The sequence below is a fragment of the Passer montanus genome, unplaced genomic scaffold, assembly GCF_014805655.1.
Source record: "Passer montanus isolate IOZ18808 unplaced genomic scaffold, ASM1480565v1 scaffold93, whole genome shotgun sequence".
In the NCBI taxonomy this organism is placed as follows: Eukaryota; Metazoa; Chordata; class Aves; order Passeriformes; family Passeridae; genus Passer; species Passer montanus.
This window is the reverse complement of record NW_024374701.1, coordinates 1,054,650-1,080,074: the sequence shown is the minus strand read 5'-3', so window position 1 is coordinate 1,080,074 and position 25,425 is coordinate 1,054,650. Positions and strand designations below refer to the sequence as shown.

General features: G+C 51.6%; 1 protein-coding gene across 3 annotated transcripts; it reads left to right on the top strand.

Moving 5' to 3' along the window:
• Window positions 1-11,120: 11,120 nt before the first annotated feature.
• FKBP5 (FKBP prolyl isomerase 5) lies at window positions 11,121-25,200 on the top strand. Of its 3 annotated transcripts, XM_039695945.1 has the most exons (12): window positions 11,198-11,271; window positions 13,702-13,819; window positions 14,164-14,315; window positions 14,644-14,788; window positions 14,992-15,134; window positions 16,184-16,298; window positions 19,404-19,560; window positions 20,001-20,091; window positions 20,842-20,925; window positions 21,362-21,547; window positions 22,331-22,570; window positions 24,044-25,200. In XM_039695945.1, exons 4-12 carry the CDS (start codon window positions 14,680-14,682, stop codon window positions 24,149-24,151), a joined length of 1,233 nt encoding a protein of 410 aa, XP_039551879.1. In that variant the 5' UTR covers window positions 11,198-11,271; window positions 13,702-13,819; window positions 14,164-14,315; window positions 14,644-14,679; the 3' UTR covers window positions 24,152-25,200. The 3 variants fall into 3 exon arrangements, with proteins under 3 accessions (XP_039551877.1, XP_039551879.1, XP_039551878.1); XM_039695943.1 differs by lacking the exon at window positions 14,164-14,315 and having other exon boundaries at window positions 11,121-11,271; XM_039695944.1 differs by lacking the exons at window positions 11,198-11,271; window positions 13,702-13,819; window positions 14,164-14,315 and adding an exon at window positions 14,335-14,391.
• Window positions 25,201-25,425: the final 225 nt, after the last annotated feature.

The following is a 25,425-nucleotide window of genomic DNA, read 5'->3' as shown; positions in this document are numbered from 1 at the left end:
GACTCCTCTCCTCTCCTCTCCTGGGGATGCCGGGGGGGACATGGAGGGGGTACTGGGTTGGGATATTAGTGGGGGGATATTGGAAGGGATGACGAGGGGGTCCTGGGAGCTGCTGGGGGAGCACTGGGGGGATACCGGAGGGGGTTTGCCGGGCGCTGGTGCTGAGCCCACCGCGGACCCCTGCAGCCGGAGCCCCGGACGAGCCCAGCCGGCCGCGGGTGTCCCCGGCCGGGCGCCCCCCCGCCGGCCCGGCGCTGACTCAGGCTGTTCCCGGCGCTCCCGGTACATCGCGTCCCCACGCCGGGCGCTGGCACCGCGCCCGCCCGGTGCAGCTCCCGGCAGGGGCACGGCCCCGGCGGCTCCTCCGGGCTCCCGGCGAGCGGCTGAGACCGGCTCCGAAACGCCGGCAGCTGCCGGAGGGGCTTCGGGGGGCTCAGCCGCACCGCTGCCCCCAAATCACGCTCTGTGCCCGCCTGTGCCCCCACCCCGCGAGCATTGGGGCACCTGCGGGCGGTCTCCAGGCGTTCTCGGGTCTCAGATCCGTCTGGCGGGGAAGCATCTCCATGGCAGGGCACAGCCTCGGCGGGATTGATCCCCCCCGTCCCCCCTGCGCCCACCCCGGGCAGAGGAGCCGGCTCGCCCCCCCTCAGCCCGGCCACCCCCGGCCGCCCGCCCTCCCCCGAGGCTGGTACAGTTCGTTACGTCCAGACCGGAATGTACTTTGTGTTAGAAGTGGCCACAAGCCAGGAAGGCAAAGCCGGACTTTATTTATCCTCCCTGCTCCGGCCCCGCTGCTGCATCCTGCCCTTTCTCGTGTGGGGCTGGATCTCCGGCAGGCCTGGGGGAGCCCTGGCCTCTGGGGCTCTTTGCCAGCCGGGGAAGGCAGCGATTTTCCCCTTCTCCTCGGGAGGGAAATAATCTGGGAAAAATATTTGTGTCTTTTCATCTGTCCCCGGTGTCTGGAAGGAAGCCGTGAGGGAGGATGGGAGCCGTGAGGCCGATGGGAGCTCAGGGATGGATCCGGGATCAGGGAGGCCTCTGAGGGAGGTGCCCCTTGTGGGGCTGGCCTGGGGGCTTTTTGCAACAAGAGCCAGGATTTGGGCCACAATCCGGTAATTTGTGGGTTGGAAATGCACCTGGAAAGATCCGGCTGCAGGGTAGGGCAGGGCCGGGCCTGTGGCAGAGCAGGGGCTTCTCTGAGGGGGATGTGTTGGCCCCTCGGCTCTGAAGAAGCCGTGGTGGGAGCCTGATGGAGCCAGGCAGAGAGGGGAGGCCTCGGGGGGATCACAGGGATCGCCCCAGGCCGGGTCCGGCCCCTCATCCCCACCCAGCATCCTTCCACCGCCTTCCAGGGACATCGAGGGCAATTTCACACAGAAATGTCCCTGTCCCTGTCCCTGTCCCTGCCCCATCCCGGGCTTCCCTGCTGCTCCGCACCCCCGGGCTCCACAGCCCTCATGCCAAGCAAGCGGTCTTGCCCTGCTGCCCCCTGTCCCCGTGTTCCCCTGGCTCCGTGTCCCTCTGTCCCCGTGTCCCCTGTCCCCGTGTCCGTCCGTCCGTCCTGCCGGGAGCCCGGCTGCACCCACAGCCGGTGGCAAGGACACGCTGTTCTCCTGCTCCGTGTTGTGCAACCCTGGCTGCACCTCCCGTAAACAGCAGCTCCAGCTCCCCCCCGGGCCCTGCCCCGCTGCCCCCCGCTGCCCCCCGGTGCCAGCGGCCAACGGGGCCCCCCGAAGGGTGCCCACACCGGGGGGAAGCCACGGCACCGTCAGGATGCGAAAAAAGCTACTTTGATCCCCAAAATGGGCAGTGTTGATCTGGTTCTGGTGGGAAGGATGGGTTTGATCCCTGGGAAGAGGAGGATCCCTGCCCTGGGACCATCGGGGGGCAGAGTTTATTATTTATTATTTATTATTTATTATTTATTATTTATTATTTATTATTTATTATTTATTATAATTAGAGGAGGATCCCTGCCCTGGGACCATCGGGGGCAGAGTTTATTCTTTATTCTTTATTCTTTATTCTTTATTCTTTATTCTTTATTCTTTATTCTTTATTCTTTATTCTTTATTCTTTATTCTTTATTCTTTATTATAATCTCTTATCTACTATATACTATCTATTATTTGTTATCTATTATCTATTATCATCTATTATCATCTATTATCATCTCTTATCTATTATCATCTATTATCTACTATATACTATCTATTATTTGTTATCTATTATCTATTATCATCTATTATCATCTATTATCATCTCTTATCTATTATCATCTATTATCTACTATATACGATCTATTATTATTTATAATTTATAATTTATTATTTATTACTTATAATTTATTATGTATAATTTATCATTTATCATTTACCATTCATTTACCATTTATAATTTAATATTTATTATGTATTGTTTCTACTTTCTTGTTTATTATTAGTTTATTATTTATTATCTATTATTTATTATTAGTTATTATTTATTTCGGGTTTATTTGTGCTGGCACACACGAAAGGAAGCCGAGAGAAAAGAGAAAACCCACTTCCTCCCCACTCAGGAGTTTCACTGCTGTGGCTCCTCGCGGTGCAGCCAAGGTGGGGGACTCCTCTCCTCTCCTCTCCTCTCCTCTCCTCTCCTCTCCTCCCCACGCTCTCCAGCCAGATTAACACCAGTTATTTTTAGCAGAAGACAAGGATGAATAAAAATACCCCCTGCTTTATTTTAATTATTTGTTCTCTCTCTCTTTCTGCCCTCACCTCACACGAGGATCCTTGGCTCTGCTCCTGCCTGCAGCCTCTCCCCAAGGCTCCCTGTCCTTTCGGGGCCGGGGCAGGACACGTGTGCCCAGCTGGAGGGCCAGGGGGAACAAGCAGTACCCCTGGCAGGCGTCACAAAGCCGGGCAGGATTATTTATGGAACAGATTATTGCCTCCAGGTTGTGTTACAGGGCTGGGGGAGCACGGGGCAGACCCCAGCACCGGCTGGGTGGAGGGTTGAGGACATCTCTCCCCCAAAAAAACAGCGAGCTGAGGGGTGATTTTGAAAAAATTATTTTCTAAAAAAGCAACTCTGCTCTTTATTCCCATAATTTTTTTGGGGGGTGCTTTCTATGCAAACAGAACAAATTGACCATTTTTGTAGTACAAGGACAAAACCCCCCACTGCTGCCATGGGTCCCACGGGGTTTTTCAGGGTTTTGGTGTTATCTCAGGGGCCTGATGGTATTATGCTGTGGGTTTTCCTGGTATTGCAAAGCCACAATACTTGAGTTTTGTTTTGTAAATGAATATTTAAAGCTCTTGGAAATTCAAAGCCGGGAGGGAAATGTTTGAAACCAGATGCAAGATTCACCAGGGTTATTTTAGAGGGGGAAAATTAAATGCCATGAAAACAATTTTTAAAAAATTTGTTTTCTAAAGCAAGCCTTAATTTTCACTCTGTATTTCTGATGAGTGACACCAGTGTCTAAATTACAGCTGGGGAAATCAAACTCAGCAAATAGAGCAGACCTGTGAGAGAGCATTTACCAGCACAGTGCTGCCTTAGCCTGGCCCTGAAGGTTTTATTGGATCGAGGGTGCAGCCTGGGAGCTGCAGGCACTCATCGCACCACAAACCTGCTAAAAAATTATAAAACACTCCGACATGTCCCAGTTTAAATCTGCCCCCAAATTTTCTTGCCCCTGTTGGCTCTTCAGCGGTGAGCAGGGATGAGGTGTTTAATCACAAAAGCACTGATTTCTAATCTCGTGGGGGGGGTATTCCTGAGGCAGCTCTTGACAAAAATCTTATTTCCTTTGTCCCAAATTGGAACATTTCTGTGTGTCCAGCAGCTGCTGTGGCCACCAAACCCTCACCTGTGTCCCCAGCTGAGGCAATTCTGCACTCTGGTGTTTCCTGAGACTCCCGGGGGAGCTGGGGGGGATCGGGACACCCTTGGGGACATGGGGGGAATGAAGGGACCACCGGGGCACCTCGGGGGCACCTCCGGGGCCGGGCTGTCCCTGTTCCCCTGTGCCTGTCCCTGTGCCTGTCCCATCCCTGTTCCCTGTCCCTGTCCCTGTCCCTGTCCCTGTCCCTGTCCCTCTGTCCCTGTCCCTTTGTCCCTGTCCCTGTCCCTCTGTCCCTGTCCCTCTGTCTGTCCCTGTCCCTCTGTCCCTGTCCCCGCCCGGCCCCGCCGGTGCCTCCCGGGCGAGCGCGCGGGCACAGCGCTCTGATTTGCATATCGCCTCCCCCGCAGCCAATAGCAATACAGACAACGGAGACGGGCAGGCGGCTCAGCCAATGAGACGCGGGCGGGGCGGTTCCCGCAGCGGTGCCCGGGGATGCTCCGTTACTGCTCCGGTACATCCCGGTATTGCTCCGGTACATCCCGGGATGTTCTGGTACATCCTGGTGCTGCCCCGGGGCTGCTCCGGTACATCCCGGGGCTGCTCCAGTACATCCCAGGGTGTTCCAGCACATCCCGGTGCTGCTCCGGCACATCCCGGTTCTGCTCTGGTACATCCCGGTTCTGCTCCGGTACATCCCGGGCTGCCCGGTACATCCCAGTGCTGCCCCGGTACGTCCCGGTGGTGCTCCGGTATATCCCGGGCTGCACGATACATCCCGGTGCTGCTCCAATGCATCCCGGGCTGCCCCAGTACGTCCCGGTGCTGCCCCGGTACATCCCGGTGCTGCTCCAGCAGATCCCGGTTCTGCCCCGGCACACCCCGGGTTGCTCCGGCACATCCCGGTGCTCCTCTGGTACATCCCGGCGCTGCTCCGGTATATCCCAGTGCTGGTCCGGTGCATCCCGTTACTGCCCCGGTACATCCCGGTGCATCCCGGTGCCTCTCCGGTGCACCCCAGTGCCTCTCCGGTACTTCCCAGGCTGCTCCGGCACATCCCGGTGCTGCCCCGGTGCCTCTCCGGTGCATCCCGGTGCATCCCGGTGCCTCTCCGGCACATCCCGGTGCATCCCGGCACATCCCGGCACATCCCGGCACATCCCGGTGCCTCTCCGGCACATCCCGGCACATCCCGGTGCCTCTCCGGTGCATCCCGGTGCCGCTGCCCCAGCGGATTTCTCTCTCCCCGCTCCCGCCCCGTCCGAGGCTCCCGGGAGCAGCCGGAGCGTTTCCGCTGCCAGCGCCGGGCAGAGCCCGCGGGGCGCTGCAGCCTGTGCCTGCAGGTAAATGTGGGTTTTAAAAAGTTTCTGTGATTTTCCCTCCCCTCCGGGCACCAAGACTCTCCCGGAGCTTCTGGTTTCAAAAGGCAGCTTGGGGCGAGCTTGCTCTTGCCGGGAAACGGAATTGTGCACGATGGGCTGAGGTGTTTGTCACCGCTGTGTCCCCAGGCTGCAGCTTCCAGCTGCCCCCACAGCTGCGCCGAATTTCTGGCCCCACCGGTGCAAAAATCACCCTTAAAAATAAAATATCATGCACAAACCACCCCCCCCAAAAAAAACAAAAAACAAAAACAAAAACAAAACCAAAAACAACAACAACAAAAAACCAAAAAACCAAACCCCCCCCCCCCAAAAAACAAAAACAAAAACAAAAACAAAACCAAAAACAACAACAACAACAACAACAACAAAAAACCAAAAAACCAAACCATCAAAAAAAAACCCAAACAAAAAAACACCAAAAAAGGGGAAAAAATACAAAAAAAAACAAAAAAAAAAACCCAAACAAAACAAAACAAAAAAACAACCAAAAGAAACCCCAAAAAACCCCCCAAAAAAACCACCCCAGGAGCTGATACTTTATGTTTTTAAAGATTGAGTTTAAACAGTGTCTCACCCTCACCCTGTTAAACTTGAGGTGGATTTGAGGCCATCACTGGGATATCAAAGCCAACCTGGGAACTGGCATTAAAAGTTTAAAAGAAGTTGAAAGCACAAATTGCTGCCTCCCTCCTGCCTCCTCCCGTCTTGTGGAAGGGCTGGGGAGAAGAAAATCATTAAATACGTCTGGCAGAGCCTGTATCTGGCCTTTTTTGTTTATTTTTTTTTAAATAAATGCAAAGAACCTCATCTTCCCAGGGCTGTGTTTGCCCAGCACACACTTCTGTCATGCTGAGGTCCTTTCCCAGCACCTTCCTGCTGGGATGAGCCAAAAAATGAGGACAATTCCTGAGTAAAAAGCAAACTGCATCCCTCAGGAACGTCACTGCTGTGCAGTTACGTGCGTTTTAATTAATTACCTGCTTGCAGAAGGAGAAAGTTTGCTGGAAGGCTTGAGATGCTTGGCACCAAGACCTCCTCGGGCTGGCTGCAGCTCCCAGACTAGCTCAGGGGAAAAATATTTTGGAAATGGTCTGAAAAATACTTTGTCCTCAGTTATTTCTCGTTTTATACTATTTTATATCAATTTTATTTCATAGCCACTCTCGGTTAAGTGAATTTCTCTGAAGTTGTTGCAGCCCCTTGAGGGAGCTGTGAAGCTCCTCCTGATTTTGTGCACACAGCAGGGAAATGGATATTCCTTAGCAAGGGGTTTTTATTATTTTAATGCTCTGTGCTTGTGGGAGTAAAGAAGTGGCCACGAGTGCTCCAATGTACAAGTTGTTCGTGTAACGTGTTTGTCATGGAGCTGACAGGCTTTTTCCATAACTAGTGATTGTGATTAGTAAGGATTTCTGATTTTGCAAGCGCTGGAAAATGAGGAAAATAATATGAAAGTAACTGTCAGAGGGGAAGAGTCAGGACTGTGAGGGACTGCAGTTCCACCTGCAGCGTCCCATCTTTGCACACAGCAGCATTCCTCTTCGATGGAAAAATATTTATTCTCATTTCAAGTACTTTTGGGTTACATGAAATGGAACCAGTGGATGAAACCAGCCTGGCAAAGAGCAGCAGTGCTGGGACGTGCCCCCACCCCAAAGAGCAGCCCAGGTGGGATGCAGCCTCCCTGGGTGTGTGTCACACGTGTGTGTGTGTCACACGTGTGTGTGTGTCACACGTGTGTGTGTGTCACACGTGTGTGTGTGTCACACGTGTGTGTGTGTCACACGTGTGTGTGTGTCACACGTGTGTGTGTGTCACACGTGTGTGTGTGTCACACGTGTGTGTGTGTCACACGTGTGTGTGTGTCACACGTGTGTGTGTGTCACACGTGTGTGTGTGTCACACGTGTGTGTGTGTCACACGTGTGTGTGTGTCACACGTGTGTGTGTGTCACACGTGTGTGTGTGTCACACGTGTGTGTGTGTCACACGTGTGTGTGTGTGTGTGTGTCACACGTGTATGTGTGTGTCACACGTGTGTGTGTGTGTCACACATGTGTGTGTGTGTGTGTGTGTGTGTGACGGGTGTGTGTGTGTGTCACACGTGTGTGTGTCACAGATGTGTGTGTGTCACAGGTGTGAGTGTCACAGGTGTGTGTGTCGTGTGTCACATGTTTGTGTGTGTGACAGGGCTGTGTGTCACAGGTGTGTGTGTGTCACAGGGCTGTGTGTGTCTGTGTGTGTGTCACAGGTGTGAGTGTCACAGGTGTGTGTGTCGTGTGTCACATGTTTGTGTGTGTCACAGGGCTGTGTGTCACAGGTGTGTGTGTCGTGTGTCACAGGTGTGTGAGTGTCACACGTGTGTGTGTGTCACAGGTGTGTGTGTGTGTGTGTGTGTGTGTCACAGGTGTATGTGTGTCACAGGTGTGTGTGTGTCACACGTGTGTGTGTCACAGGTGTGTGTGTCACATGTGTGTGTGTCACAGGACTGTATGTCACACGTGTGTGGGTGTCACAGGTGTGTGTGTGTGTCACCCTGTGCTGCAGGGGCTGCTGACCTGCTGGGGCTGCAGCACTGTCCCCAAACCCGCGCTGTCCCCGTCCCCTCCTGCCCCTCGCAGTGTCCCCAGCGTGGCAGTGCCACCCCATCCCCTCCTGCACTTTGTCCCCTTGTGATGCTCCCCAGAAATCCTCCCTCGGAGCAGAGCTGGCTGGTGTTTCACTGGGAATTGCTGTTTGCCCAAAATAATTTGGCATTTTTAGGCCCCTGGTGCAGATGGTTTTGGGTGCTGAGTTATTTCTGGGTGCTGAGCTGGGGATTCCCCCCTGGGGATGCTCCCGGTGCTGCTGAGCTCTCATTTTTGGGGATAAATCACCAAACCCAGCTTTCCCCCCGCCGGGGGTCACCTGGCTCCAAGTTGCTTGGAGAAAACCCCAAATCTGTTATGAGCAGTGAGATGCTTTTAGAAGCAAACAAACAAACAAAAATTTAAATAAATCCAAGTTTAATTGCCACATTTATTCCGGAGAAAAGGCTAAATTAAAACAGAATTGGCAAACAAGGAGTTTCTTGTTTATTCCCATTTTGTATTTATTTTAGTCCCCCCCCAGCTGTCACTTGAAATTCAATTTCAAGCTCAGCACTGGTGTAGCTGCCAGGAGGCTGCTCTGAGTCGTCTGTGGAGGCCTTGGACTTCACTTGCTGCTGTATGGGCAGGGAAACTTCACATTTATCAGCCAGAGGTGGAATATTTAATTCCAAAAAGCCTGGCTGGTCTGCTGTCCCTGCTTGGTTTGACATGGGGAGAAGACACAACTGAAAGGACCTCGCTCATTTTTGGTGGCAGAAAACCCAGGGAGAGGGTGCCAAGGAGTGGGTAGTGGGATGTCAAGTACTTTCTCACATTTTACAGATGGTTTATATAACCTGCTTGGCTATATTATTATTTTTTTTCCCTGTCCAGTTACATAATCCCAATTTATGAGGGCTTTAGGAGGTCGCATTCCCCACTGGTTCATGTCTTGTATGTCCTTTGTATGTCATTCAATATATGTCATTCATATTCAGCCTCTGAGCTTGTTAGGGTGCTTGGCCTCCCTGCCAGGCTGGTGTGGAACAGCTCTTTATACCCTCATTTTACCATATTTCCTTGATGATTTTGTTTTAGCCATCATCAAAAGCCGTGTCAGCCCCTCAGGAGCAGGATGGGTGCAGGCTGCTGCCTCTCCCTGCTGATGCAGAGCAAAAACTTTGGGCATTCCTGGGTTTTTTTTCCAGTGTTTTGAGGATCTGTTCTTGTGGCTGAGGCTTGCTGTGGTTTTTGTGGTGGAGGCAGCTGAAATCCTTGCTGGGGGCAGGTAGGAAAGGAGCTGCAGAGCATCTCTGTGGAGAATCCTCAGCCTCATCCTGCCCCCGGCACCTTCTCCCCTGGGGACAGCAGCTGCCCATAAATGCCAAATAAAAGTGGATTTTCTTTTCCCTGGTGTAAGTTTATCCTTCAAAATAAGGGAGGAGAAAAGAAAATACTGTTGTTTTTTTTTTTCTTTGACATGAAAGTGGAGGTGTTGTGTCTGTGGGTACCCACTCTGGAGGAGATGGACCACAGGCTGCTCACAAGAGAGGTCAGAGCACCTTATCCCTCTGATTTTATTTTTTCATTTTGAAGTGACCTGGGAAAAGCACCAAGCGAGCATTTCCTTGCTAGAAAACCAGCAGAAGAGCCAGATTCTTTTTAGTGGGTTGATATTGTGAACTGGGGGGATAAAACTCCTCTCTGAAAGTCTTTTGTGTGCTGCTGGCACGGGCCTGCTCACCTCACCCCGGGGGATGCACAGACACTGAACCCATCCTGCTTCTGCCTGGGATATTTATTCTGGCAGGGTTAGTGACCCATCCTGCTCACTTGTTCCTCTCTCTGCAGCTGAGGAACAGCCTCTTATTCCACATATTTTTAAAAAAATCAATTAATTGTGACTTGAACCTTAAATAAAACCATTTCAGAAGCTTAAAAACATTAGCTAGGCAGAACACTGCAGCCAGTGGATGGGAGCAGCCACTGCTGTATTTAAGTGAGATTTCTTTTTTCACTTCATTATCCTCTTAATTGTTTTAAAACCTTTCCCTTTTGCTGATTTTCTGCTAATAGGCAGGTTCCTGGTGGTCCTTGGGAGGTGTCTGGGGACTCTGCAGTGTCCCCAAGGCGTGGGTGGCACTGTTGGGTGCCAGGGTCTCCCCGGTGTTCCCCCAGGATTCAGGGATTGTGCTTTGGCCCCTGTGAATCAGAGCTCACCCTGGGTGCCGTGGGGGCTCCTCGGGGTGCTGGGCAATGCCAGCAGCTCTGTTTGCATTTTGGTTTTTTTTTGTTTGAACAGAAGCTGCCGTGCCTGGGTGTTGGCTGCTTGCACAACGTGCAGGCTAGGAAGTAAATTGATCCATGGGAGCTCTCAGTTGGTGAACAATAGTTTCAATTTTATGGCTTCCCTGTTTATTTTGAAGGAGGTGGAGAAAGCCAAGTGGCCAGGATTTAAAAGAAAAAAAAAAGAAAAAATATTAATTAACTGTGATGTATGAGTGTGAGACATGGCACTGAATGTCCAGGTGTGTCCTTACGTGTTGGGATGCAGCTGAGGATTATGTGGAGCTGCTTGTCCATCTTAGGAAGGTGATATTTTGTTAGAAATCCCAATTTCAACTCATTACCACCACCTTCCTTGGTGTCTGCTCAGCAGGCTGGCCCTGATGTGTCTCATCCAGGAGAAACTCCTGCTCTGCTCTTCCCTCTCAGAGGGAAGCACAGCCTGCTCAGCAAGAAGGGATTTTATTAGGAAAAAAGCACTTTGTGATGGAAGGGGAAGCAATCCACTGTGGGACAGTGCAGAGAGTCAGCTGCTGCACTAATTGGGTTATTCCTCATTACCAGTCTGTGCTGGGGCTGGGGGATGCCTGTGCAGCCCTGTGCTGCTGTCCAGCTCGAGGGGCTGGGACTGGGGTGATGCTCACCAGGATCCAGGGCCCCACATCGCCCTGCTGTGCTTTCAGATTTGTTGTTTTTAAGGCTGACCTTTGCGTTTTCAAGAAACTCCCTCCTGTGTTGCAATCTGAACCTTTAGGGCTGCTGTGGTGCCGTGGAAGTGAAAGTGCTTTGTGCTAAGTGGGTCTTAAAAACAAATCCCAGAGCAGCCAACTCTTATTTTTTCATTCTGTTAATTTTCATCCCAGTGAAACACTTGGACAGGATATAGCCTTGAATTATTTTTTTGTAAAGCTGATGGTAAGGTGCTGTTTTGTGGAAATAACGAGTCAAAACAGGTTTTGGCCAAAGTCTTCATCACCCCTCTCTGACCATGGTGGAGCATCATCTGTGGCTCAAAACTGCTCTGTTCTCCCTTCTTCTTCTCAAATCCTGAAATCTTGTTTTAGAATTTAAAAAAATGTGGTTTTTTAATCTTTTTTTCTTTTTGTCCCCCACCTCTTCTTACCAGCTATTCCCTGCTGTGTCTCCGGGCCTGGACTCTCCCTGCACCTTCAAACCTTCTCCAAGGATTGCATGGTGGCAAGGTGAGACCCCTCAAAACCTTTCCAGCCTTGCTGTTCCCCATCCCTTCCCCTGCTGCGAGCCCCTGGGAGGGATCTGCAACATGAAGTTTCCATTTGGAGCTGGCAGATTCCCGTCTGCCGATTTCTAGGAAGCGCGGCCGGGGATCGTGAGCTTGGTGAAACCCCAGCATGTGTGATACCTGCCTGTCCTCAGCCCGGGGTCAGACAGCTGCAGCCCATCCTCCCCTCTGAATTTTCACCTATCCCTCACTCCTGGGAGACAGCACCACCTGTGTGGAGAGGGAATTGTAAAATTAAAAGGCTTGGTTTATTTATTTCTGTGCTTCTCCGACCCGTCCGTGTGTCTATCCCAGGGAAATGAGCAGTGGATGTTCAGAGGAGGGAGGATGGTTTATCCTGGCCTCATTTACAGACTCACAGCATTCATCTTGTGGGTAGTAGCAGCAACGGGAAAGCAGGATCTGCTTGGGGTGTCAGAAACACCCAGGGGCTTTTGCACAGAGTGATTAATTAATGCCCTCCCTGAATCCAGAGCATACAAACAAGAGGATTCAGGCTCTGGCACCAGCAGCAAGCTTGCTGTGCTCAGTGACATCCCTGCCTGCTCACTGCTTAAACCTCAGGGAGTAGCAGATTTTTTTTTTTTTTTTTTGCCCTACAACTGTTTCTCTCAAATTAATTGGGATTTTGGCCCCTGGCCAGCCTCCTCCTGTCGCTCCAAATGGGAGATAAGTGGGAGCAGTGCACTCTTTTCTCTAACCTACTTGGAGCCGTTTTTGCTGGACGGAGGAGCCGGGAGCTCTTTCCTAACGTGGGCCACATCTCCAGAGCTGGGTCCTGTGGGCTCCTTCCCTCCCACTGCTGCTGACGCAGAGTCTCCCCTCCTGCCTGCCTTGGCCAGCTTCCCTGGATGACTCCTCTAATTGCTTACGTAGAAAAATAATGAGAAGGATGCGTAGGGTGTATTTTTAGATGTCTCTTGGTGGGATTTAGCAAGCGGCGAGCCGGAGCCAGCACCTCCCTGTCCATCTCCTGCATCCCGCTGGTGGCTGCTTGGTGGGCCTGGGCAGGTTCTGTCCCCTCAAGGTGGTGATCCTTGGGCAAGATTCACTGCTTTTTGGGCTTCTCCTGATCCTTATGGGTGATGTGTCCCTGGTGTTGGATGGGATCTGTGCTGGGAAGTCCTGAGCTGGTGCCGTGCCCGTGCTGGGATGGGCACCTCCTCCTCCTCACTCCTCTCCAAGAGGAAGGCTCTGGTGGCTTGGAGACCATCCCAGCACCCAAATCATGGAATGGTTTGCATGGGAAGGAAGCTTTAAAGGCCATCTAGTCCAGCACCACCACCATGAGCAGGGACACTTTCCACTAGATGAGTTTGCTCGGGGCTCTGTCCAAACTCACCCAAATGTTCCCAGAAATGGGGCATCCATCACCCTTTGGGTAACCAGTGCTTCACCACCCACATCATCAAACATTTCCTCCAAAGAAACCCATGGCACGTTTTCCAATAAATACCTGTGAGATAATGGGTCTCACCACACATTGCTTTGCTTTTTTAATTATTTTATTTTAAAAGATGATCCCATCTGAATCCCCAGCAGCGCAGAGGAAAGGGAGCAGAATCCCATTAAATATCACCCGAAAGACTGTGACAATTGAGCCTTGCAACAAGTAGTTCCCTTATTTTTCTCTTTGCTCCTTCCATTTCAGGGCTCTTTGTGTCTCAGTGGCTTCCTGTGCTGGGGGGGCCGGGCTCCAGTCCTTCCCTTTCCACCCGGCTGCGAGGAAAGCAATTCTTCTTGCAGCACAACTTATCTCTCCTTGGAGCTGAAAACATCCTTTCTTTGCTCTTTTTGAATCCCCCAAATGAGTGATTTCTCCTGCTGGTTAACATCAGCTTTCCACGCCGAAGACTGTGGGAAAGTTTCACAATTACAGTGGCTTTAATAGATCTGGTTTATGTCTTAAAAAATCCATCGCTTTCTAATTCTCCGTCACATGTTTCCTTGATGATGTGTCACCCAGCAGTGCAGCTACCAAAATAGCCCCATGGTCTGAAGGAAATCATCAGGAAATATGTTTCTGAAACTGTAGGCAATTCTTTTTTTCACCAGGAACCATTGGAAAAAGTCTGTGTTCAATGGAAAACGTGGCTTTTCTGGCACCTTGGCTGCGTATGCGGTGACATTTGGGAGCACAGTGCTCCAGCAGTTTGCCCAAAAACCCCTCAGCTCCTTAGATTGTCGCCATGAATTTTCTCTCTTTATCCACCCAGATAGCTGGGATTCCTTTGGTGTTGGGCTTGCTTTAATTTTTGGGGAAAATGCTTGCTTGCGCGTTGTCTTTCCACGCAGGGTGACAAACCCTTTCCTGTCCCACCACCTCCCCTGCTCCTGCCAGCCTGACGGGGTGTCTGCCGTGTCCCCCCAGGTCCAAGGACACCATGACCACTGATGAGGCCACCAAGAGCGAAGGGGAGGTGCAGGCAGCAGCTCTGGCTGAGCGTGGGGAGGACATCACACCGTCCAAGGACCGAGGGGTTCTGAAGGTGAGGGGGATCTGCCAGGAGTGTCCTGCCTTCCTGCGCTTTGGGGTGCACTGTCACCCCGCTGGGCTGCAGCCCCAGCCCTCAGGGTCACCGCTCAGAACTGTGGGATTGAGTTCTTTCGTTTCCAAGGCAAAGAGGATGAGCATTGCCTGGAGTAAAGGGGAATGGAGTGGTGGTTGAGGCTGGTGGGCCCGGCTGCTCCATGGATTTCACTGCTATTGTGTTCCTAATCAGATTATTAGCTGTAAATCCACAAAGCATTTCTGTGTGTGACTCACAAACATTAGAAAGAGCACATTACTGAGGTCATCCAGTCTGCTCCACAGCCCCTTTTTCATATTCAGGGCCCTTTCTGGATAGTTCTGCTCCTCAGCACTTACACTTCTCCACTTGAATAGGACCTTTCCTCCAAGAATAGCATCCTCCCCTGCTCCATCCTCAGCTCGAGAACTGCTTGTTCCCGGCTGCAGCGCTCAGAAAAAAGTGTTGACAAGGAGTGAGTAGTGAACTGACACACCCCTGTGAGTAAAATGTGGACAGACAGAGAGCGAGTGGAGCTGCACTCCCTGCAGGTTTGTTCATCCACCCAGTATGGACTGGTCTCTGCTCCCAGCCCAGTCCAGCTCCACTGCTCTGGCTCCACTTTGAGATTTGTTTCTAGGAGCTGATGATGGGGAAATTTAGGGGCAAACTGAACAGCCCCCTCCTGTTCCTTGGGGCAGCACTGGAGTGTATATGCATGTGTATATATATTTATTTTTTTATGTAAATGCCTGTGTGTATCTCCCTCCCTCCCCAGCTCACGGGTGCTTTCTCTCTCTCAGATCATCAAGAGGCCTGGGAGTGAGGACGAGTCTCCCATGATTGGAGACAAGGTTTATGTGCACTACAAAGGGAAACTGGCCAACGGGAAAAAGTTTGACTCCAGCCGCGATCGCAACGAGCCCTTCATCTTCAGCCTGGGCAAGGGTGAGCTGCTCAGGGCTCCATCCTGGCTGGAGGAGGCTGCCACCACCCTGGGCCAGGGGATCAGCTGGTGCTGTCCCACAGCATCAGCCCTGCTGTAACTCGTGTCAGCGTGGGGGTTTTTGGGTGCACCCAGGCTGGGTTTGTTGCTGGGTTGGGTTTTTTGCTGGGTGCTCCCTCCTGCCTGAACTCTGCCTTTCTCCTAGGCCAGGTAATCAAGGCGTGGGACATTGGGGTGGCCACCATGAAGAAGGGAGAGATCTGCTACTTGCTCTGCAAACCGGAGTATGCGTACGGCTCTGCTGGCAGTGCCCCCAAAATCCCCTCCAATGCCACCCTCTTTTTTGAGGCAAGTAAAGCTGGTGAGCTGGTGTGTGGATGGGAAAGCTGGCTCCCTTTCTGCCTTGCCAGCCAGCTCAGAAATAAAAAATTTAAAATTAATAGTAATAATAATAATAATAAAAAAAATAAAGCCCAAAGCCCCAAAATCCCCTCCAATGCCACCCTCTTTTTTGAGGCAAGTAAAGCTGGTGAGCTGGTGTGTGGATGGGAAAGCTGGCTCCCTTTCTGCCTTGCCAGCCAGCTCAGAAATAAAAAATTTAAAATTAATAGTAATAATAATAATAATAAAAAAAACAAAGCCCAAACAACAAGAACAAAAAAATCCACAACAACAACAAAAAAAACCCAACAACCAACCCAACTTGGATTCCTGAAACGTGTCCCTCTGCTCCAGGAACTGCTGCCAGGGCTTTCTCAGAAATGTGTGTCTGAGCTGGAAGGCTGGGACTGAAACTCCAGCTTAGGAGAATCCTGGTGCTGGGGCGGGGAGTGGGCAGATTCCTGGTTTCAACATGCAGATGGGAAGGAGAAAGCAGCTGGGAAATGCCTCCAGGTGCTAAAAAACCATTAGTGCTGAGGGGTGGTAGGAAAGTTAAGGTTTTGGCACAGAGGGCTCCCTGGGCAGGGCTCCTTGGGACACGGGAGGAGGAGGGAGTCTGTCCTAAATTAAGGCTCAGTCCTTGCAAGTTGAGTGTGGACTGAGCTGAGGGTCAGAGCTGGTCCCATCAGAGGATGAAGGAGAAGCTCCTGCCCACACTGAGGGACTTTCACAGCATCTTCCAGCAGCAGCTCTGTTGTACCCTTACAGGTTCAATAAACTTATTTTTGCTGTTACTTTGTGTTGTGCTTCAGGTACTGGATGTGTCCCAGTTTCTAATAAATCCTGTGTGCTATGCTGTGGTTTGGATCTGGGTTTTATGGGCAACTTCTGCTCGTCAGCTGAATGGAGAATTAGCTGGCTTGGTTCTCCAGCCAGGGATGAACTGCTGCTGTTGTTTTTCTCTTCTCCTTTCCCCTTCCCTGTGCTCTGCCCACTTCTCCTTTATTATTTTTTAGGTCGAGCTGCTTGACTTCAAAGGCGAGGACTTGTTTGAGGATGGAGGAATAATCAGGAGGATCAAGAGGAAGGGAGAGGGTTACTCCAACCCTAACGAAGGTGCCACCGTGGAGAGTGAGTGCTGCTTCCTTGTGGGACAAGCAGGGCTCAGCCTGTCCCCAGCTGATCCCAGCCAGGAGCTGCTGGCAGTGCTGAGGGTGGCTGCTGGGATGCAGTGGCACATCCAGGGGCCAGATGGATGGAGAGCAGCTGGGGATGCTCCTCTGGGCTCTCCTGGCCACCCCACCCTGCAGGGCTGGGTGGAAAATCAGCAGCTCAGGAAAACCCCAGAGCTGGGGCAGGATGGAAGAAGCAAATCCCCGTGGGGTTTCAGGGCTCTGGTGTCCCCCCCACCCCTTCTGCATCCCAGTGCAGAGTTCAGGGTGCTCTGGGATGTTCCCTCTGCAAACCTCTGCCTCTGCCTTGCCTCCCAAGCATCAGCTGCCAGCCCTTCCTCCCCCAACACTTGCTAAGTATTTTGGACACTCAGCACTTTCTTTGGCCTCCTCATTCCAGTGTTGATGGTATTTTTGGGGGGGTCTCATCACAGAATGGGGCTTTTTCCTTCTCTTATGGCCACAAATCTGCTGATGGGGGGGGGGAAGGAAATTATTACAAGGGGTTTGCTGAGGCTGGGGTGCTCTCAGCTGGTGTGGGAGGATGAGGAGCTCACATCCCATTGGGCTCTCCCTCTTCTGTCCTATTTCTGGAGCAGACATTTCATGGGGAGAGCAGACTGGGGTTTGGGGTTTTTCCTTCATAGGAGCTGCTCAGACACACACACACAGGGCATTTGCTTTCATTTCTTAATTCCAGAGCTCCTGTACACAAAGATCCTAAAGTCTCTTTATCAACTGAGAAATTGAATCTGAGCTGTAAGAACTTACAAAGCTCGCAGCTTTAGGTGGCTGGTTCTTCTAACAAGACTTTCTTTTAGGGAAAAATGAGATTTTTTCACAAATTCCACTGTCTGAGCCGTGGTCACTGTGCTGGGGGTGGCACAGCAGCTGTGGGGACACAGCAGTCCACCCTGGGGCAGGGCTGTGATGGTTTCCCTCAGCTGTGTAGCCGGGAGCTGCTGGAATTAAGCTGGAATAAATCTCTCTTCCAGGAGCAAGTACCTCCGGGTTTTTATAGGCTTTAAGTTTTACAGACCCTAAATCCCAGTTCTGCTCCCTAAAACCTGTGCTGCAGCTGAAATCTGGCATTCCAGCTTTTGTTACATCCTTTCCCCCCCACACCCCTCCTCCTTCTCCGTTTTTAATCTGAGTACAAATTGCTGTCAGCACATCAAGTTCGTGTGCCAGCCGCACTCAGTACACTCTGTTCTCAGCTCTTCAAAAACAAAATCGCTGCAGGCACTGAGAGAACAATAAGTCAGAGCTGCAACCGGAGTGATGTTCCTTCAGTGACTTTTTTTTTTCTCTGTAATCCAAGAGCTGCTGAACCAGCTGACCCACTCCTGGAAACCCGAGCAGAGATTTTCCCCTCTGTGCTCGGTGTGTTTTCTGTGCAATTAAACCAGAGCAGAGCTGTCCTTGGAAGGAAGGAGCACAACATCCCCTTGTGCATCCTGTTTTAAAGTGGATCCTCCCATCACTGCCACATCCCACAGGGGATGTGGGACCTGGGGGAGCTGCAGTGCTGCTTTTGGGGTCAGGGATTGTTGGTTTAATCTCACCAGGAACGTGCAGGGAGATGCACGGTGCTGGGGGTGGCTGGCTTACCTGTATTTTAGGCAGAATTTTCCACATTTTCTGTGCCTAAAAAACCAGCCAGCTTGGTTTTGAGTAGTGCAAAAGCAGAGGTTGTCCCTGGAGGAGCTGGATTTGCCTTTTGTCCTCATCCCAAGCTGGGTGAGCTCACAGCAGCCTGCCTGCCATGGTCACTGTGCACAGTGATGGATGCAGGATGTGTTCCAGGGAGCTGGCAAGCACCTGAGCATCCTCTGCTTGAGCCCCAGCATGGCTTTGGTGGCACGAGGGGGGTGACAAGGCAGAGCCTGGCATCCTGCCCCTGCAGTGAGGAACCCATCCCATCCTTGGTTCTCTTAGGGCAGCTGGACCTGCCCTTGCAGTGGGGGCTGGCTTGGTCCATGCCTCTCATCCTAAAAACATCTGTGGGTCCCAGGGCAAGGCATGGACTCAGATTTCCTTCAGCCCGGGCTGCAGCTCTCCCGTGCAGAGCCCAGACCCTCACAGCTGTTTCTGGCACCCAGCTTGTCCTGCCCCTCACCTGCCACCACAGCAGGATGCTCAGTGCCCTGCAGCATCTCTGCTTGCATTCTGTTCCCCTCAAACAAAGGTAAAGCTCATGTCTTTGCAGGCTGCAAAACCTTTAAGAACAGTTGTGAATTTTTCCTCTTACAAAGCTTTTTTTCATTGTTGTTTGTTTTAGCTTTTTTTTTCCCCCCCCCCAACAATATGTAGGAGTTCCTTGTGAAATTGCTTTTGCTTGATGCCTGCCTGCATGTGTGTGTGTATGCCTTTTACCCCACAAGCAGAATGCAAAGGTTGTAAAAGCGTCCCCAAAGCCCGGAACGTCTTCAGGTTTGAATAAATAAAGAATAATCTTGCTGTGGAAAGCCAGCCAGGAGTGCCAGGTGGTGAATGTGCCAGGTACCCAGTGTCCGCTCTGCCCGCGCGTCTGCCAGCGTCTGGGGCTGGAACAGCACGGCTCCTGGTTGAAGATTAAAAATAAAAAGAGTTTATCTTGTACTTTGAGTCCTCAGAGTCAGGAGAACGTGGCCTTGTTTTCCAGGCAGGAGTCAAGGCAGTATAGCACAGTATAGGAGATTTGTAATCACCGTGATAAACTCTGCGTGGCGCCGTGCCAGGAGCAATATCCAGTTCCAGTAAGACTTGACTCGTGCACTTGAGTACGAGGGGAACATATTAGTCACGATGTTTATCTGTTGTTTGGTCCCTGCTTAGTCAAGATATGCCTGCCTTGCTTTTCAGCAACGTTCCCAAGCCCTCCTCATCCCTCTTCTCCAGGCTGCCCCAGCCCTGGCTCTTCCCTCCTCCGCGCTCTGCTGAGTTTTGGGAGAGATGCAGCTTTATAAAATGCTTTCTAATTCAAAGCATTTGTCTTTTGGACAACGGGCTCTTTTTGGAGCCCACCTTTCTCCGAGGTTCGGGTGATTCTGGGTGCCACCCTGCCCCTCTTGTCCCCCTGCAGTTCACCTGGAGGGATTCTGTGGCGGCCGCAGGTTCGACTGCAAGGACGTGAAATTCGTCGTGGGCGAAGGGGAGGACCACGACATCCCCATCGGCATTGACAAGGCCCTGGAGAAGATGCAGAGGGGAGAGCACTGCATCCTCTACCTCAGCCCACGGTGAGGAGCAGTGCTGGGTGGGTCTCAGCCTCCAGCCCTTGTGAAGGTGGTGATCCTGAAATGGGATTCTCCAGGAGAGTCTCAGAGGACACCAGCAGGGGTGATCAGTGGCATATTAACAGGAATATTGAGATGCTTTAAAAAAAAAAAAACAGGTGAAAGGGCTTTAGCCAAGTCCAGTGTATGAAATGAAAATGTCTCTCTGGAAATGACCAGAGGTGCAGAGAAGCCTGTGTAAAAAGATGGCTTTGATGCAGCAGAAGGGATGATTCCCAGTGCATGCACTGCATACCCACAGGGACCTCTGCTCATGGAGATTCTCATCACCCTGTCCCCAGAATGCTGGAAAGCTTGGGTGGCAACCTGGGTGTGCATTTTTGGGCAAGTTCTGCTGACAATAAGTTTTTCTCCTTCTCTGAGTGCCTCCCCCTGCCCTGCAGGTACGGCTTTGGCGAGGCTGGGAAGCCAAAATACGGCATCCAGGGGAACGCGGAGCTGGTGTACGAGGTGACCCTGAAGAGCTTTGAGAAGGTGAGGGCAGAGGTGCTGCTGTCCCCCCGGGCTGCAGCAGTGTCAGGGCCTGTGTAGCCTCCAGCCTTTGGCCCTGGCGTGGCTGCAGCCCAGCCCCTGCTGAAGTGGACACGTCACCGAGGAGCTTCGTGTTCTTAATTTGTTCTTCTCTGTTGGTTTGTTTTATTCTTGTGGCTGAGGTCCAAGGCTGGGTGTCTTATTTGTTCCTAACCTTGTCCTTTTGTACTTTCTCTTTATTTTAATATTATTTTTTTCTTCTTCCTTTTTTTTCTCCCTCTTTTTCTTTTTTTTCTCCTCCTTTTTTCTCCCTTTTCCTCTTCTTTTTTCTCTCTTTTCTCCTCATTTTTCCTGTTTTCGACTTTTGTTTTTTCTTTTTCTCCTTTTTCTGCTTTTTTTCTTCCTTGTTTTTTCTCTTTTCCTTTTATTTTCTTTCCCTTTTTTTCTCTGTTTTCCCACTTTTTTCCCCCCCTGGACTGCACAGATAAAAGCTGGTCCATCCAGCCAGCCCTTGGCTGTGCCCATGAGAAGGCTGGGGATGGGATGCAGGAGAAGCCCATGGGATTTGCACATCCCTGCATGGTTCCCCTGCCTGTGCCATCACTCTGGCCACAGCAGGGGCAGGACGTGTCTCCAGGCTCTGTGGCAGCGCCCTGCTGAGCCCTGAGTGTGACCACACTGTCCCAGGGAGTCCTGCTGGGGCAGGGGAGGCTGCTCTGCTCCCCTGGGAGTGCTCCAAGTGTTCCTTTGCAGGCCAAGGAGTCGTGGGAGATGGACACCAAGGAGAAGCTGGAGCAGGCAGCCGTGGTCAAGGAGAAGGGCACGATGTACTTCAAGGTCTGTGGATTTGGGGGTGGCAGAGGCAGAGGAGGGGAGCTGGGGCTGAATTTGGCACCCATCAGTGTCAGAGAAGCCATGTGCCCCCAGACTGGGCTGGGGAAGGCAAGTCCTGCCCTTCCTCTGCCTTTTCCTCACTCCTTGATGCTCCCTGAGATGTCTCATCCCTTGCCAGCACTGCCTTGGCTCTGTGTGCTCCCTGCAGGGCAGGACAGCAGCTCAAACCCTTCCCAGTGCTGAGGGGCTTTGCATTCCCCTTCCCAGCTGGGCCATCCCAGCTCCCCACTGCTCTGGCTCAGCTTTTCCCAAGCCTGCTGGTTCTGTGGGAGTTGGGATCCTCCTCCTCCCCTGTATTTACTGAACACCCCACATGACATTGCCACCTGCTCACGGGACATTCCAGGGGCAGCTGAGCCTCTTTTTTTGCTCCTTTCAGGAAGGCAAGTACCTGCAGGCAGTGATTCAGTACGGGAAGATTGTGTCCTGGCTGGAAATGGAGTATGGCTTGTCTGAAAAGGAGTCTAAAGCCTCGGAGTCCTTCCTGCTGGCTGCCTTCCTCAACCTGGCCATGTGCTACCTGAAGCTGCGAGAGTACGCCAAGGCTGTCGAGTGCTGTGACAAGGTAGGGGTGCCCTGATGCCATCCCCGGGTCCCCAGAAACTGATGCCTCTATGGGCTACCCAAAAACAGAGGCCAGACAAAATGAAGGGAATAAAAAGCAGGTGTATTTATTGAAGGGCCTTGAGGCACATTTAGGGGCACAAAAAAATGGACAATGGGTCATGGGTTTTCATGCTTTTATAAGTTTGGGGCATTTGCATATTGGGGGTTAATCCTCCAATTACAGCTTCAGTTAATGAAGTGATTTACCCCAAGTTTTCTCCCCCCCACCTCACTTTTGTTTCTGTCTCTTGGGGCCTGAGGCAGTGAGGTGTCCTTGATTCCAGAGAGGAATTGTTGTGTCTGCCCAAAATGGGAGAGCAGCAGCTCACACTGTACATAGAGTTTAGAGCTTTACACAAAAGAATTACAGGATTACAAGTATATTAAAAATATAAAAGCTACAGTCCTGAGGCATCAGCATGAGCCTGGAGGATGAAGCATCCTCTTCTCCTGCACGTTCTCATTGGGAGTTTGGTGAAGTTTTTAAAAAAATTCTTTCTGTATAAGAAGGAATACCCCTGCCACACTCAGGGGTATTTTAAGCAAGGAGAGATAATAAAACTACATTAATGATCTCCCAGCTGCTGATGGAGATGAGGCAATTTTTGTTGAGCAAGATGCAAGTGCTCTGGAGATTTGAAGCCACCTTGTCCTAATTTTGACAGATTTATTGAGGCTTCAGCTGCAGGGCATCTCTTGGGAGGGCTCAGGGATGTTAACAGAGACCTGTGTGTGTTCCCAGGCTCTGGGGTTGGACCAGGACAATGAGAAAGGCTTGTACAGGAGGGGTGAAGCCAGGTTATTGATGAACGAGTTCGAGCTGGCCAAATGTGACTTTCAAAAAGTGCTGGAAGTGAACCCACAGAACAAAGCAGCGAAGTCCCAGATCTCCGTGTGCCAGAAGAAAACCAAGGAGCACAACGAGAGGGACCGCAGGATCTACGCCAACATGTTCACAAAGTTTGCAGAGAGGGATGCAAAGGTGAGTGCTGTTGCTCATTTCAGTCCATCCAGGGTTGTGCTGAGGGATGCTCCACAGGTCTGTGGTGAGAAGAGATGGGTTAAACCAAATTAAATTAGAGATCAGGGTGGAGGATGGAGGGGTAGAGCCTGCTGCAGTGGGAAGAAGTTTTCACTTCTTGGCCTCTTATGCAGAGGGTGCCATCAGGTGCTCAGTCACCAATAAAAACATTTGCAGTGTGAGTTCACAGGGCTGATCACAGGCTTGGCACTGGGGTTTAAGTTGGCTGCTCCCAGCTAGTGAGTGTTGATGAACTCCTGGTGGCCAGTAAAATGAAGTATCATTCCCTCCCTGGCAGGAGTATTTTGAGACATGATAGTGTGGATTTCCTGCAGCTGGTAAGGCAATACCTGCTCCTCTGCTCGGTGCAGGGATCGCTGTCTCAGAACAGGCTCTCGTCCAAAATTCCACTGAACAAAACCCGCTGTACTGTAATGGGAGAGGACACAGCCTTGCAAGCCACCTGCGTGGGTCATTTTTAGTATAACCTCTTCTGAAGCAGTGTCTGGAGGTTGAGGCTGTGGGTTTAGTGACTGGTGCAGCCCCTGGGGAGCAGCATGCTGGGGCAACTGGCTGGGGCAAGGATCAGGGCCAGCCTGGCCAGCTGCTGGCTCTGTGCTTGGCTTGTGTGGCCAGCTGTGATGGGCACAGTCACTGCTGGAGCAGCAAAAGGCTTCCCTGTGCCTGAGGGCTCCTCTTGATGGGCTGCACCCACAGCTCAGTCCTGTATCTCCACTTTGACACTGCTGCCTTATCTTCTCATCCTCTCTTCCCTGCCTATCCATCCATCCATGGATCCATGGATCCATCCATCATCCATGGATCCATGGATCCATCCATGGATCCATCCATCATCCATCCATCCATCCATCCATCCATCCATCCATCATCCATCCATCCATCCATCCATCCATCCATCCATCAATCCATCCATCCATCCATGGATCCATCCATCGATCCATCCATCCATCCATCCATCCATCCATCCATCCATCCATGGATCCATCCATGGATCCATCCATCCATCCATCCATCCATCCATCCATCCATCATCCATCCATCCATCATCCATCCATCCATCATCCATCCATCCATCCATCCATCATCCATCCATCCATCCATCCATCCATCCATCCATCCATCCATCCATCCATCCATGGATCCATCCATGGATCCATCCATCCATCCATCCATCCATCCATCCATCCATCCATGGATCCATCAACCCATCAGCCATCCATGGATCCATCCATCCTTTATCCATTATTCATCCATCCATCATCCATCCATGGGCACGGGGGAGTTGTGGGGGGCAACTTTACCTCTCCCCTCCCAGGCTGGACTTCCTGAGCCTATTCCCAGCATCCCTGTCTCTTGCCTGCCCCTTCCCTCTCCCCTTTCCCACTCAGTGTTGTTTTATTTGCTGTTTGGCAGGAAGCAGCCAGCAAAACTGGTGTGGAAAAAACAGCGGAGAAGGCGGCGTGTGGAAAAGGACCCAAAACTCCTGGTGCTGAAGGAGAAGAGGCTGAAGGACACGTATGATGGAGGAGGAGGGGGTGGAACAGCCTCGTGCCCTCGGCCCACACTGAGAAAGGTTGCTGCCAAACCTTGGGACTTGCCAGTGTTTCCTTGTAAAGCTTGTTACAGTTTGTGTGATCGTGGAAGCCAAAAGCACCTCGCAAAGAAAAGCGACCCTGTCCCCCCGCCCTGGGGGCACGGGGGGCAGAGCAGGAGTGGCAGGACACCGTGGGACCACTGCACGTGGAACAAACACCATTTAAACAGCAGGGAAAAGAAAAGAAATGATTAGCATGATAAATTAAAACGCTTGGCTCCTGGGAGGTTCCCGTAGACAGCTTGTTCCAGCTCCCTGTGTCCACTCTCAGCACAGCATCCTCTGGGAGGAGCTGGGGTGTGGGACGTGCTCCTTGCACACTCCTTGCACACTGCAGTGCTGCCCCTGGCTGTCCCAGCACAGCCCTGGGGACAGGGACTGCCTTTGTCTCCTGCTGACTCCCTGTGCCCAAAGTTTGGAGGGCAGAGCCAGGAGGAGAAGCCCCACAGCCTCTGCTGCAGCCCCTGGGTGCAGAGACATCTTTAGTCTTTAAAGCACTGTTTGGGGAGGGGGGCACACTCTGATTTTACCTTCTGAAGGAGCTGGTTCCTGTTTCTTTAGAGAGCAAAAGCCTGTCCAGCTTTGCAGGTGCCCAACCCACAGCCTGCACCCCATCCCTTGGCTCCCAGCTTTAAATGGGAGTTTTATTGCTTTTATTGGGATCTCTGTGTGGGGAAAATTAAAAAGCAGGTTTGACATGTGGTGCAGAAAGCCAGTGGCTGGGTCTGAGCTGGTGCCATGGGTTTGTCACTGAGCAGCTTTCCCATGGTGAGGGGGTCCTGGGTGCACGGTGTCCCTGCACCAGAGCTGCTGCTGCCTCCTCAGCCATCAGCCCTGTCCATCCCAGAGGGACACTGGCACTACCCCAGGAGAACAGCTTTCCAGTTGTTGTTTTTCCTGTCTCTACAATAATGCCCCTTTTGGAGCTTGAAAATAAACAACTGAAAGAAAAAAGAAAATAAAAAATAAAATAGTATTTTTTTCTCTGAATCCTGCTCAAAAAATGGGGTGGTGTGGGGAGGATGGGTGGGTGCTCCTTGGGGGGGAGATGCCCCAGAAGTTGAGGAATTATTGGTGTCTCCCAGAGCTGGTGCTGCCCATTTTTATCAGTGCCATTGTTCCCTGGAGAGCCAGTGATGGGCCAGCAATCCTTGCTTTGCCTGGCTGGGGGATGCTCTTTGGGGTTTTTTCACCCTGGGAG